General features: G+C 34.1%; 1 protein-coding gene across 1 annotated transcript; it reads right to left on the bottom strand.

Annotated features, from left to right (window-relative positions):
• Nucleotides 1–3,631: 3,631 nt before the first annotated feature.
• LOC133825578 (uncharacterized) lies at nucleotides 3,632–13,495 on the bottom strand. The gene is made up of 2 exons (XM_062258501.1): nucleotides 13,349–13,495; nucleotides 3,632–4,270 (listed from the first exon to the last, which is right to left on the bottom strand). The coding sequence occupies exons 1-2, from the start codon at nucleotides 13,493–13,495 to the stop codon at nucleotides 3,632–3,634; spliced, it is 786 nt and encodes a 261-aa protein (XP_062114485.1).
• Between the last annotated feature and the right edge of the window lie 1,267 nt (nucleotides 13,496–14,762).

The following is a 14,762-nucleotide window of genomic DNA, read 5'->3' as shown; positions in this document are numbered from 1 at the left end:
AACGACCATCGAGCACGATCCTGGTTCCGAGCCCTTAGCGATAGCCTAAGTCACAACCATAAAATAGGATTCTATTAATATCGAGTGATCAAAGGCTTCCGGCAAGTCCTAGCCTCTGGGACCTTAGGTTCCACCAAATCGAGTAGTGGAAACATTCCCGAGCCCCTAAGGTTAAGTTCCCACGCTCAAAACCTTCTAGGGGTCCAAAAACCCCTTAAGAGTCGCGGCCTTATGCCCCCATGCCGCGGCCCGCCTCCAATCAGAGGTCCAGCCTCCCCAACCAGCAGACACGCGCCGCGGCCTAGCCATAGTGGCACCGCGACCCGCCCTTCTCCTTGGTCCCCATCTGTTCTAGAGGGTCGCAGCTCACCAAGAACAGAGCTGTGGCCCAACCCCTTCGAACCTAGAAAATCCTCCATTTTCAGCAGCTAAACCCAAGCCAAACCAACTCAAAAATCACCCGAAAACATAATTCAATTATCCCAACCACTCTAACATGTTTCAACAACAAAACCCATAAAAAATCTAGCTTTAAAACTCATCAAATTCTCCCTTCAATTCATAAGCTAAAAGGGTTCAAGAACACTCTTAAAACAACCAAACAACTCATAAATTAATGGCCATATATCATAATTCAAAGCTTACCTCAATTGATGTTTGAATCCACAAGTTATTACCGAATCTATTCCCAAAGTTTCAGCTCCAATTCATGTGACCCTAGCCCAGAATCTCACTTAGCTTCAAGGATTTTCTTTTGAAAAGCTTTGGAAAGCTTGAGAACTCAAGAGTAAAAGAGAAGGAGAGTGGGTGTTGGTTTGGTAGCAGCCACTAGAAGCTTATGTTATTTTTGTCCTTTATCCAACTTGGCCTATCTAACTGAAACTAATCACAAGGCTCGGGGTACCAAAAACGTCCCCGGGGGAAAAATGGTTAATTTCCCCAACATTCCCTCCTAGATTATCTAACTCTAAATATATCACCAATTATTTAATTTCATAACCCTATAACCCGATTAATTATCCAATACCCAAAATACCCCTTGACTCACCCCGAGTCGGGTATTGGGTCCCATTGTGACTTTCCTGCTAACTTGCTCCCTAGGATCGCCTCATGTCGAATAGTTCAAATAAATCCGCATAATAATGTGATCTCTCACATATATCACATATATGCACATAAATACACATTTATGCCCTCAACAGCCAAATTACCAAAGTCGCCATTCTAATAAGAAGCGAGCCCACATGCATATTTAATATCTCTAAATATGCGCATTCAATAATATTATCACATAATTCACATATTAACAATTAAAATAGCAATGAAACACATATTTCCACATATTGCCATCCCTGCCCCCTAATCAAGGCCCTAAGCCTTATTAGGTAATTTTGGGACGTTACACATAACATTCATATAGAAAAATAGAAGCAATTTAATATAAGGGAATATAAGGAATAAAATTCATCAATGCATTCAAGATCTCTTGTCTAGGGTTTTGAAATAACCCTCAACTATAAAGAAAACTACTCCATAATCACATTCCTATTCATAAACATAAATATTCAATGAAAATAAAAGAGTTTTGAGAAGAAAGAAAAAATAGATTGAAGAATGTTTATGCTAATGTCTTTTCTCCTCCTCTGCTACTCTAGCCTCTAAAATTTGCAATGGAAAGTTATTATAAAAGTTAACCCTAACCCCTTTTATAGCCCTTTCAAAAGGACATTTAAAATTCAAAAATTAAGGAAAAATCAATTGTCGGTCGTGGCCACCAGAAAATGTATTTTCCAGAAAATCGGGCTGCGGCTGCGGCCTGGGACATTGTTGGCCATGGCCACTACATTCTGTCTCCCAGGTCGCGACCTAGAATAAGGCTGACCACAGCCGTAGCAATTTTTCCGTTTTTTCAGTTTTCTTCAACTACAGCCACTAACGGTATTTTAACCATAACTTCCTCGATATAACTTGGAATTGGACGATTCAAAAAGCTTTGGAAAGCTAAGAAAAAATTTAAAACTTGTATTTCTTGAAAGATTTCCAAAAGAGTATTGAAAAGTTATCCAAATCAAGTATGAAGTTTCAGACTTTAAATTTTGAGTTAAAAATAGACAAATTCAATACTTATCAAATTCCCCCACACTTGACATTTGCTTGTCCTCGAGCAAAAAAAAAAAAAAATTAAACACATAAGCAATGGTTTTTCGAAAGCGCTAGTTGTCTCAAAAATTGATCAAACAAATAAGTCATAGGAAAAATTTGAATTCCACATTCCTCAAAATTTCAACTCAGTGCAAGTTACCACTTAAACTCGATCTCTTTATGATTATGCACAATCAAACTTACCAAAACAAAAACATTTGAATCAATTTATACATGCCATATTATGTTTTAAAGTCTCATATATAATAATATTGTAATGAAAAATATCCACTCCATAGACATTAACCAATTATTCTCCACTAATGTAAACACACTTAATCAAGAATCAAAAGGTCTTTAAAAGCTTAATGTAAGGCTAAAGTTAAAGACAGATGAAAAATGAATATTTAAGCTTAAATCACACCATAGCCTATATTTTTTTTCTATTCTCTATATCTTGCCATAAATTCCCCATACAATTCAAGAAAATACATAATATTTCCATTTTTTTCTTTCCACAATGACCTTGCTATTTCCTCCACACTTATACTTTTGCAATACTTTTTTTTTTTTTTCATATTTCTTAGTGTAGATCTTTTTCAGTGTTTTTCTTTTCAATTCAACTCATTGGAAGAAATAGTAGATCATATACTTTCACATTATAATCTAACAAACCAATACAACTTCCCCTTCTTACAATCCATAACCTAACCCACCAAATCAAACAATCATATATAAAACTATGGTGTAATGGGTCACAAAAAGGATAAAAAAAAATTTAAGCTGCAAAAGGTTTAGATATTGGCTTATAAAAGAAAAAGATTAGTCATTATGGCTCAAAAATTGGAAACTAGGGTATTCAATTTCATAGGTAAGCTTCAAAGGCTCAAACGATCCAAAGAACTTGCCTTAATCATCTTCCTAATCATGTGTACTTAGGATTTCTCCTCAAACAATTAATCAATGATTTCTAGAGTGATCGATACTATATATAAGTAATAGCATGCATAAATATCTCCAAATAATAGTGAAAAAGTAAATCTAATTGTACACACATTGTGTTTAAAATTTTAAGATCAAGCTTCAGCAACAACCACACAAGAGTTAAACACACAATTCATCAAGTTCCTAGACATATTCTTATCTTAATTAGAAGTTTTATCATTGATAGACAACTTTCAATATAACTATGCTTTTGACAGCAACAAAAAAACTAAAAAAAACTAAAAACGACTAAACAACATAAACACAAATAACAACAAAAAACAACTAAACAACACAAATACAAATACAAATAACAACTAAATAAATAACAAATAAAAATAAAACAAGCAATTTTCCCTTCCCCCACACTTAACTTTAGCATTGTCCTCAAGGCATATACTAAATAAAAAATCAATGCAAAATAAAAATATAAAGGTAAGAAAAACTCTTGCAAGTTTGCTTTTTTCAATGTCATTAGCTCGACTGAATGATGTGGTCATAATTGTTATGGTGGGTCATTTAACAGAACTTTCTTCTTCCTATACTTGTCAATAGAATTCAACATATCAAACTGTATAACTTCACCATCAAATTCTATTGTAAGTACTCGTGCTTTGATATCCAACTTTGTACTTGTAATCAGTAGGAATGACCTCCCAAATTGAACCTGCACCAAAACATCTTCAACTACCCTTAGGGGATAAGCATTAGTGCGATCAGCTAATCGAATAATAACAATAGTTTCTTTTAATGACCAGAGATTTAAAGAAGCACAAATAGAATAAGACATAGCATTAATAGATGCTCCTAAATCTATCATACAATGATCAAACCTGGTTTTACTGATAGTGTTTGGATTTGTAAACATGTCAGGATCCTTACACTTGGGTGGCAACTTCCTTTGAAGAACAACAGAGACATTCTCCCCCACACTTATCTTTTTATCACCCTTATGTTTCCTTTTATTTGTGGACAACTCCTTAGGAAGCTTAGCATATGGTGGTACTTTTTTAATGGTTTTAAGGAGCGAAATATTTATTTTAAGGATCACCTTATTTTCCTCCTCATTCTTAAATTTTGTCAATCTACTCGGAAAAGGAGGAATAAGGACATACGATCTGACAGTTGGTTTGTGTAGCATGTTCTATGATAATGGACCAACTGACGTGAAAGTTTCAATCTCTAGCGGAGAAGATGCTTCTGGGGTTAAATTGTTGACTTCTTGAGTTGGAATTAGATCAAATATTATGCTTGGATAAGGTGGCATGTCAATTTATGTAGCACTTTGGAGAATTGGGGCACTATCATTCTCTATTAGAGTACTCTCTAATTCTACGGGTAATTCTCCAATATTCTCAACCTTAAGATTATTCAATGATGTAGCAATTTTTCCCATAGTACTCTCCAAATTCTTGAGGGACGCTTCTGTACTCTGAAGAATAACTTAGGTCTGTATAGTAGAAGCCACCAAGGTTTTTAGCATATCTGAAATTGATGGTTCCCGATCTTGTGACATTCTTGTAGGAGGTTGTTGAGGAAAAGGCCCATAAGCATGCTCTGACATCTATTGAAGTTGGAGATTGCTAGCATTCAGTGCATTGATGAGATCTCCAATTGATGGATCTAAAAATTGTGGACCAACATATTGATTTCCGCCATCGAAAGTATTAGAATATTCCTCCTATTGTGAATTGTAATTGTTAGAATAAGGGTCATATCTATTCATTTGAGGATCATAACAGTGTTGATAGTACATTGCCATGTCTCAAATCAAGTTCTATGCAAGCCCTGAAAACATCAACCACAACTAATAGACCAAGTTAATAAAAAGAAAAAAAATGAATAACAAATTAAATAAAATAGTCCCCGGCAACAACGCCAAAAATTTGATGGGTGTCGTATGCCGTATCAAATTTAAATATATTTATTCCTTATTACTCACTAACTTATTAGTAAAGTGGTAGTAAGGGTCGAACCCACGAGGACTATTATTCAATTTATCATTCAAAATAAAATCAAGAATTAAATAGGGAATTTTGTTTCCAGATTTAATAACACAAAATAAAGTAATAAACAAATAATAATGGATAATACGATTTTAAAGAAACGGTTAAGAATTATTCTCCACCTTTGACAATCAATCTATCAACAATGACGATTAATATTACCTACTCCCAATTAAACTATTAACCCCGCGGATAACACTTAAGCAGTCAATTATCCCAGTTTCCCTAATATAATTAATTAAAGCTAAGCGCTCTTAATTAATCCTTTTTACCAAGCAATAAACTCATTAAGCATGTGATCTATTTAACCCAGGAAAAACATTAAATTCAATGGAAACAAGTTAATCTAGGCAACAAATTCATAAGCATGCAATTCATTTAACCTAGATTTTATTCTTCATCACAATTAAAATATTTGTCACAATACCCTAATTGTAATTTATCACTCTACTTAGAATCCTAAACTATTAGGTGAATAGAAATCCTAAGATGATAGTAGAATAATGCAAAACCCTAATCAGTGGCCATGTAAACAAGATTTTACAAGATTCATAACATTCAAATAGAAAAATAGAAGCAATTTAATATAAGGGAATAGAAGGAATAACATTCATCAATGCATTCAAGATCTCATGAGTAGGGTTTTGAAATAACCCTCAACTATAAAGAAAACTACTCCATAATCACATTCATATTCATAAACATAAATATTCAATGAAAATAAAAGAGTTTTGAGAAAAAATAAAAAATAGATTGAAGAATGTTTATGGTGATGTCTTTTCTCCTCCTCTGCTGCTCTAGCTTCTAAAATTCACAATCCAAAGTTATTATAAAAGTTAGCCCTAACCATTTTTATAGCCCTTTCAAAAATACATTTAAAATTAAAAAATTAAGGAAAAATCGATCGTCGGTCGCGACCAGTGTTTCTTGGCAGCCGCGACCACTAGAAAATGTATTTTCCAGAAAATCAGGCTCCGGCCGCGACTTAGGACATTGCTGGCCGCGGCCACTACGTTCTGTCCCCAAGTCGCGGCCTGGAATAAGGCTGGTCGCAGCTGTAGCAATTTTTCTGTTTTTTCTATTTTCTTCAATTGCATCCACTGACGATATTTTGACCATAACTTCCTCGATATAACTTAGAATTGGACGATTCATAAAGATATGGAAATCTGAGAAAAAAATATATAACTTAGATATTTTGACAATTGTATTTCTTGAAAGATTTCCAAAAGAGTATTGAAAAATTATCCAAATCAAGTGTGAAGTTTCAGACTTATAATTCTGAGTTTAACCATTGCTTGTAAAAACATCCCAAATTCATTCTTTTTCATCCAAATGTCTTGAAAACCATAAAAATACAAAATAAACTAATTCAGCATATATAAATAAATAATTAAGTGCAAAATTATAAAAGAATAATGAATTAAAAATAGACAAATTTGGCACTTATCAATAACTTACCATATATATTCATATATTATGCAACAATAATAAAACAAAAAAGGAAATAAACAACTAAAACTAATATCAACCAAAAGAATCTGACCAAATTCAAAATTTGAATATTTTAGCAGAAAATGTTTACATGAAAACCTGACTATACCAAGACAACCAAAGTTACTAGTTCAAGTTTTCCGATTAGACACAACTAAACAAAAATGTAAAATCTGCTTCAAAAATTATTTTTAATCTATTCAAAATCATAATATTTGTGTAAATGGTTGTGCATATTGATAAATAAACTAGATTTCACCATTTTTCCCGACAATGTATGTGTTCCTTTAATACCAATGTCCATTTTTTGTTTAGTTTTTGTTGTTTGTCTATTTCTTAATGTCTATATTCATCATGTTTTTTAATTTTATTGAAATTTGTATATTATTGTAATGATTGTAAGCATGTACGAATCTTCTCAAATAGAAATCTGGATTTTAATGTTCATAAACAACAACATTGAACATAATGTAATTAAAAATTAAACAAAAGTGTTTAATAATAAACACTAGTATGATTTTAAACCTATTCGTTTTTTTGGAATGCAACATAAAAACCAAACCCGTTAATAAAAGTTATGAACGATTATTAAAAAATTAACATAATGAAATAAACGATTTGGTTATGTTATACATGATGAATAAAATGACTATTTTGGTTGTTAAAAAAACAAAATAAAACATGAACACATCTTAGGTAAACATAAAAGTTTATTTTAGTGACAATTCAACTTACATTAAATAATATTGTTTATTTACTTGTTTTGATCATTAAAATCATATAATAAACTAATTGGTTTCCTTTAATTTATAACCAATTAGTTTAATGCGCATATAACAATACAATAAACTAATTGGTTAAATTTGAAGCATATATTATACTTGTTTGTATATTTTATTTTATTTACAATTAAAATAAAGATGATAATTTAATCAAAACAGTATACATAACAAAATTTAAACAAAATGAGAAAGTAAAATATTTGGTTTATTTTATTAAATTATGCATAAGAAGTAAAATTATCATGAAAATTTCAAATCATTAGAATTAAATAATCACTAAAATAAGCTAATTAGTTTTAATGTATTTGGTTCGAGATGATCACTTAAATAAACTAATTAGTTTTATTTATAATGTATTTGGAAAATGAGGTTTCTGTTTGGGAGGGGTTTGAAAGAGAAATGGGCTTCAGATAGAGAGATGTTTGAAATGAGACAAGTGTGAAAGTTTTTTTTTTTTTGAAATGGGTTGTATAACTTTAATGTGTACACCGAATATATTGTCAAAACTTACCTTTTCAATCACTATTTTTTTTTTTTTTTTTTAAACTTTAATTTGAAAAAAAAAAACAAAATCATCATTAACCTACTATAATTTAAAAAAAAACAAAAAAAAAAAACTATGTACTCTAATATTTATGTAATTTCGTTATGAAATATGTTTAAATATGTAATTAGAATAAATAGTATTATTAACATATATCTTATCATATTTTGTTATCCAAAATGTAATTTTTCCTAAAAAGTATCTTAGGTCTTTTTATCACGAAATATACAAATAAATGGTTAAAAATACATTTAAAACTATTATATTTAGAATAAGTTACTCGAGTACCGCATCTTGAATCTTATGCTTGACTAACTACGTATCAACCAATGAGATTTTGATTCCTGAGTCTCGATCAAATACATATCGACCAATGAGATTCTAATTTGGTGACTATTTTTTACCAACGTCGTTGCCCTCCTTGGTCGTTCTACTTAACCAGTGATTATATCGTTTGAACTTTTTGGTTGCCACGTATCTATTATAAATGCCACATCATATGCTAATTTTAGGGATAAACAAAGATATTTATCTCATGTTAGACAGATATTGTAACGCCCTGGTTACTCCAAGACCGTTACTATGGACTATTATGAGTGCTAAACTCGCTAAACGAGTCATTTGGTTATAAACGTGCATCTAGGTGTAATTAATAGGCTAAGGTGAAAATTTTCGATAAAAAAGAATGGATATATTTTATTTAAAACATAAAACTGTACATGGGCCCATAAAAACGTTCACAAGTTATTCACAATCCAAAATTGTCATTACAGTGTAAAAATTACAACCCGTCGACCAAAGCGGCAAAATATAGGGTTAATCCCTAGTTCCCCTAAGAAACACCTTGGCCGTGGTGGTCAAGCAGCCGCATATGTACACATCACAACCTAAGCTCTCCACTCAAGGCTGGGTGAGCTTTTTTTTCCTTTACCTGCACCACATAGCACCCGTGAGCCAAAGCTTAGCAAGAAAATTTATTACTGTATGTATACAATATCAATTGATGATTATGATAATCATAGTGGGGCTTGTAGCCCTAAACAGATAATATCGAGATTCTGGTAATCATGCTGGGGCTTATAGCCCTAATCAGATAAGTGACTGATGAGTAAGTCACGAACTTAAACTAGATAAGTGACTATGGAGTCGCGAACTTGAATCAGATAAGTGACTAATGAGTGAGTCACGAACTTGGGCTCCACAGCCTTAGCCATGTGACGATGCAGTCACCTGGGCCTTTTGGCCCTGGCTCTAAGTAACTAGCCTTTAGACTAAACATGCGCTTTTGTTTTCATCGAACTTAAGGTCGGTCAAGCATTTCATGCTTATGAAGATAATGCTTATGTCAATTAGATCTAATCTTTTCAGCTTGCGTTAAACACGCTAATACCGTTCTTGACTCATAGGTCAATCTCGTACGACCAGTGCTCAATACTACTGTCGAATTTGACTAATAAGTCACAGCTTCGCAGTCAATACAAACACCATTGCCAATTCTGACTAATAAGTCAGTACCACTCACAAGTAAGCAAGATTGCTAAGCATTTAATATGCAATCAATGCCCACATATAGAGCACTCAACATGCCTCATTAATAACCATGCATGTCACATACTGGGTGCAGTTTTCTTACCTCTGATTCGAGCGTGGAATAATAAAAGAACGACCATTGAGAATGATCGGTCCTTTGATCCCTTAGCGGTCACCTAGTCATAACCAAATATAAACTCCCATCAATAAAATGAGTAATAAAAGGTTCTCGGACCAAGACCTAGCCTCCGGGACGTCGAATCCTACTAAACCGGGTAGTAGGAATGATCCCGAGGCCTAAGGTTTGAGTTCCCACGATTAAAACTTCATTTTGGCCACAAATGCCCTTAAGTGCCGCGGCCCCACCCTACTAAGTCGCGGCCCGCCTCCCAGACAGAGTCGCTAGCCACAAGCACCTGCACCACGCGTTGTGGCCTGCCTCCCGAGTGTCGCGGCCCCAAGGCCCATCAACTCCACCTCTCGTCTTCACTAAGCTCGGGCCACGGCGCCCAAGAACAGGGCCGCGACCCCACCTGGAACCCAGCCAAAACCTTCACTTTTTCTCTTTTAAATCCTTCCAAAAACCTACTCAAACATCTCCAAACTTATATTTTAATCCAAAAACCTCATCACTACCTCAACCTCATAAAAACCCAAGTTTTGAACCATTTAAAACCACCTCAAATAGCCACTTCTATAATCAAAATCCAAAGCTTATAAACTAACTAAAAAACAGAGCAAACTAGAAAATCTCAAGCTAAAACCTTACCTCAGACATGAATTGAATCCTCTTCAGTGGTTGAACTAAGGTCCTAAGCTCCAAAACTTGATCTCCTAGCTTGAATCCTCAAATTCAGCTTCAAAAATCCAAAGGAAGAAAAGAGGAGAATGATGATCGTGAGGAAGAGGAAGAGTACTATATTTTCAGCTGCCTAAAGCTTCTACAACCAGCCTAATTTCAATATATCCTTTGGTCAAATGAAGAAAATGTTATATTATTTCATATAATATAATGTTAGATTAAATAATGTGACAAAATGTGATTTTTCACACCTTGTAACATATTATTGAGAGTCACAAAATTAGACACACGTGTGTGCCTAAATGTGACATATTTTGGAGTTACAAAATCAATTACAAATTTGTAACTCCCAAATATTACCCAATAATGTGTATATTATATGTTACACATTTGAGATTGGATTTCACAAAGCCATGATGAAATATGGCTATTGGAGACATGTTTTTAACTCACAATAGGTGTTTGGAGGTTACAAAATCATGTTGGATTGGATTTGGGACGTTTTGGAAAAATGACTTTTTTGTGCTGAAAATGGCCTGTGGCCGCGGCCACTAACTTTCAATGGCCTCAGTCTGGGGGACAGAAGCCAGTGGCCACGGCCACTGAAAAGTCCTGGCCGCGGCCAGTGAGGCTGACAGCCTATTTGGTTTTTCAGTTTTTTCCAAATTGAACGGTTCTAACATCCCCAATAACTCCCAAATCTCCATTTTAATTCCATAAACATCCAATTAAACATTGGTAACAACCATGGGGGTTGGTGGAATTTGAAATTAAAGGGGGTATCTCAAACTCTATAAATAGGAGCCTAATGCTCACTTGTAAGACACACAATTTTCCATCCACAAAGCACTTGGCTAGAGAATAGGGAATTCCAGAGAGTTATTTCCTTGAGAGATCCCTTAATGCTTAGAGAATAGGGAGAAATAAGCTTTTGGACAAAGGTTTTGAACCTTGTTCAAGTTGGTGATCCCCACTACTCTACACTTTGGTTGTGTGAGAGTTTGTCCCTTTTTATTGGTTTTATTTTCATTCTTTTGATCTTGTTGGTCTTATTTACTTGTATTATTATTGTTTTCAGTTTGTAATATTCTTCTTCTACATCTTTCTAGTTACTTGTATTTTGAGCAATTGAGTTGTAATATTTATTTAATCAATTACCTTGTCTATTGTATTTTTTGCATATAGTTGTATTTTGGTTTTTCCATATTTCCATTGAGTATAAAAATATATATTCCTAACACAAAATGCTCCCCATGCCTAATTATTCCCTTAACAGCCCCCACGGGCAAAACCGACCTTTCCCATCTATCTTGTTAATTATAATTAACGCCCTCCAATTCCCATTATTCCCAATATTCTCAAAGAGTAATTAAGTCATATCCCATTACTCTATAATTCCTGGTAATGTACTAAGCATCTAATTACCCCGAGACTCACCCCGAGCCCGGTACTTAATCCCATTATGACCAAACTGCTAACTTGCATTCTAAGATCGTCTCATGCCGAATAGCTCGAACATATCCACATAATAACGTGGCCTCATTCATAATTCACCAACATGCATGAAAATATACAAATATGCCATCAACGGGCCAAATTATCAAAATACTCTTATAATGAAAAGTGGACCCACATGCATGCATTTATCATCATATAATAATATAATTCACATAATCATGCATATAACTATTTAATTACATAATAAATCAATTATGGCACTCCCGGCCTTCTGATCCAACCATTAAATCTCATTAGGGATTTTGGGGCATTACAGATATCTAACTTTCACTCCCCTATAAGTGTAAGAAGACACCATTTGTAAGGAAGGATTCTTGTAGATGTATTTTGACTCTAAAAAATTCTCTATCAATAAGATAACCGTGGAGTAGGCCATAAATTTGGACCAGACCACATTATAAAGACCTGTGTCAGCTCCTACATTTATTTCTTATATTTATTTTACCAAGGTTACCATACCACCATAATTTTATTAGTTGACCAAAAATCTTTGTCAACAATTGGTGCTAAAAGAGGGGTGTTTTACAAATTCTTTGAAAGCCCAACAAAAGTACCCAAGCATCTGGAAACTTGTATAAAAGGTGGTTCGAAAGAAAAGAAAAGCACCAATTGTATGCTTTGCAAGAGCATCCATAGAAAGTTCTCACATCCCACATTAAACGAGGTTGATTTTCATATCTCATCAAATGAAACCTTAGCTAGCTACCTTAATGAGCTCTTGTACAAGCCCCCTCAACAATTTTTCGTATAAGCTCCTTCAACAAGCTCTCATGCAAGCTCTTTCAATGAGACCTAAACGGGGAACGGTGCAGGGACGGGGACCATTTTCTATCCCCGAATGTTAAACAGGGTGGGGATGGGGATAACACTCCCTACCCCAACAGGGTCTAGTTTAATTTTTTATTTATTTTATATGTTTCTTTATGTAATTTTGTAGCATATTGGTAACTTTTTTATAAAATAATTTTATTTTGGAAAATATTTAATACTTTGAACTATTAATATAGTGTAATATATATTAATTTTGTGTAATCTACCTTTTTTTTACTTTATTTTTAAATAAATGAGTACCCATGAGGATTCCTCGCCCCGCCATCGATAGTGAATATGCAGGGCTAAGGGCGGAGACTAAAATGGTTAGTGGGGATGGGGGCAGGGGAGCATCCTATTGACATTTATGAAATCAAATCAGAATAATATCAAAATAAAATAAAAAATGTTTGATTAAAACTGTAAAATATGTGTATATTCTTTCCTTATTTATAGGATTATATTTGATTTAGCTTTTATGTTTTGATTCTATATGGTGCCTATATATTTTATAACCTACCAATATTGAGAAATATACCAGACTTATTATTCTCTATAGTATTTTTATACGGTATCACAGCCAGCGTGAAGATTTGAGATTTTTTTTTACAGTTTCCAATACTGTGATTTTTTTTCCTTGTCTTCCTTTAGTTGGACCTCTTTTTTTTTTTTTTCCTTCAAAACAGATTGTCTTTAACACTTCTAAAAATCGTTGCTACCCAGATTTTTTTATTACTTGTTGTTGCTTGTTCTTTCTCATGGCCGACGATGCCATTCCTGTAGTTTCTTCTGGTGACATTGCCATTCCTGTAGCTTCTTCTAGTGGCAATGTTGCCTCTGTAAACTCCAACCAAACCCAAGCTTTTGCAAACTCCAGCGACATTATTGTCTCTGTCCACAGTGAATACAACAACTCTCTCCGCATCACTGCACATAAGCTCGAAGATTGCAACTATCCCCAATAGGCTCAATCAGCAAAGATTGTTATTTGTGGCCATGGCAAGCTTGGAAACATCACAGGTGACCTTCCAACCCCTCCATCGACGGACCCATCATACAAAGTGTGGAAGGCTAAGAATTCTATCATCCTTGCTTGGCTCATTAATTCCATGGACCCTAAGATTACTCGGTGATACTTTTTTTTTAAAATTGCTAAAGAAGTGTGGGATGTTGCTCGACGTATGTATTCTGATTTCAACAATGCTTCCAAGATCTTTGAAACCTGCACAAAACTCAAAGACATCAAAAAAGGTACTCAAATTGTTACCCAGTATTTTTCGAACTTACAAGATTTGTGGCAAGAGCTCTATCTATATCTCGAAACCACTGCTGTTTGTGACGACTGTAGTGTGAAGCAGCACTAGCAATTTCAATAGGAACATGTCTTAAACTTCCTCACTGGGTTGATAAGAAACCTTGATGAAGTACGAGGATGTCTGGTCAGTCACTCTCCATTTCCTAACACTAAAGAAGTCTTCTCTGAGGTTCATCGTGAAGAAACAAGGCACAGAGTCATGATGGCTGATCTTGAGAAACAAATTCCACCACCATTGGAAGGCTCTGGTCTTGTTTATAAGATTGGTCCTCCTTTCAACAATCGGTCTAATTCTGATCCTTTACCAAACTGAAAAGGAGAACAGTTGTGTTATCATTGTCAATGTCATGGCCCTACTTTATCTATTTGTTGGCAACTCCATGGAAAACCTACAAATTGGACTCCTTAGTGCCAACATGGTAATAGCATTTTAGACTCAATCAAACAATAATATTGATCTCCCAACAAACATAGCTCCTTCTTCATTCAGTAAATAGCAAGTTGAGCATTTATGCAAACTTTTCAATCAATCCTCTATGGATTCTCCTTCACCCTTTGGGTCCAATATAGGTTCATATTCTATTGCACACTCTAGTAATTTCTATTCTACCTTAATCCCTTCAGTAGGTTCTCAAGTACCATGGATAATTGATTCAGATGCATCTGACCATATGATAGGTCTTCGTCCTTTATTTGATTCTCCTTGTTATATTAAATTTAATGCTTGTATTTCCGATGGTACATTATCTTCTATTGCAGGCATAGACTCCATTAGATTATCTACTAGTCTTCTCCTTAAATCAATTCTTCATGTTCAGTCATTGACATGTAATTT

The sequence above is a fragment of the Humulus lupulus genome, chromosome 3 (assembly GCF_963169125.1).
Source record: "Humulus lupulus chromosome 3, drHumLupu1.1, whole genome shotgun sequence".
NCBI classification, from domain to species: Eukaryota; Viridiplantae; Streptophyta; class Magnoliopsida; order Rosales; family Cannabaceae; genus Humulus; species Humulus lupulus.
Note: the sequence above shows the minus strand (reverse complement) of the source record. Positions and strands in the feature narration are given on the sequence as shown.

Coding starts and splice junctions, on each gene's coding strand:
- LOC133825578 (XM_062258501.1), bottom strand. CDS start 13,495: ATGTCGCTGGAGTTTGCAAAAGCTTGGGTTTGGTTGGAGTTTACAGAG. Junction 4,271..13,348: donor GAAAGAACAAGCAACAACAA/GTAATAAAAAAA, acceptor CCATTATCATAG/AACATGCTACACAAACCAAC.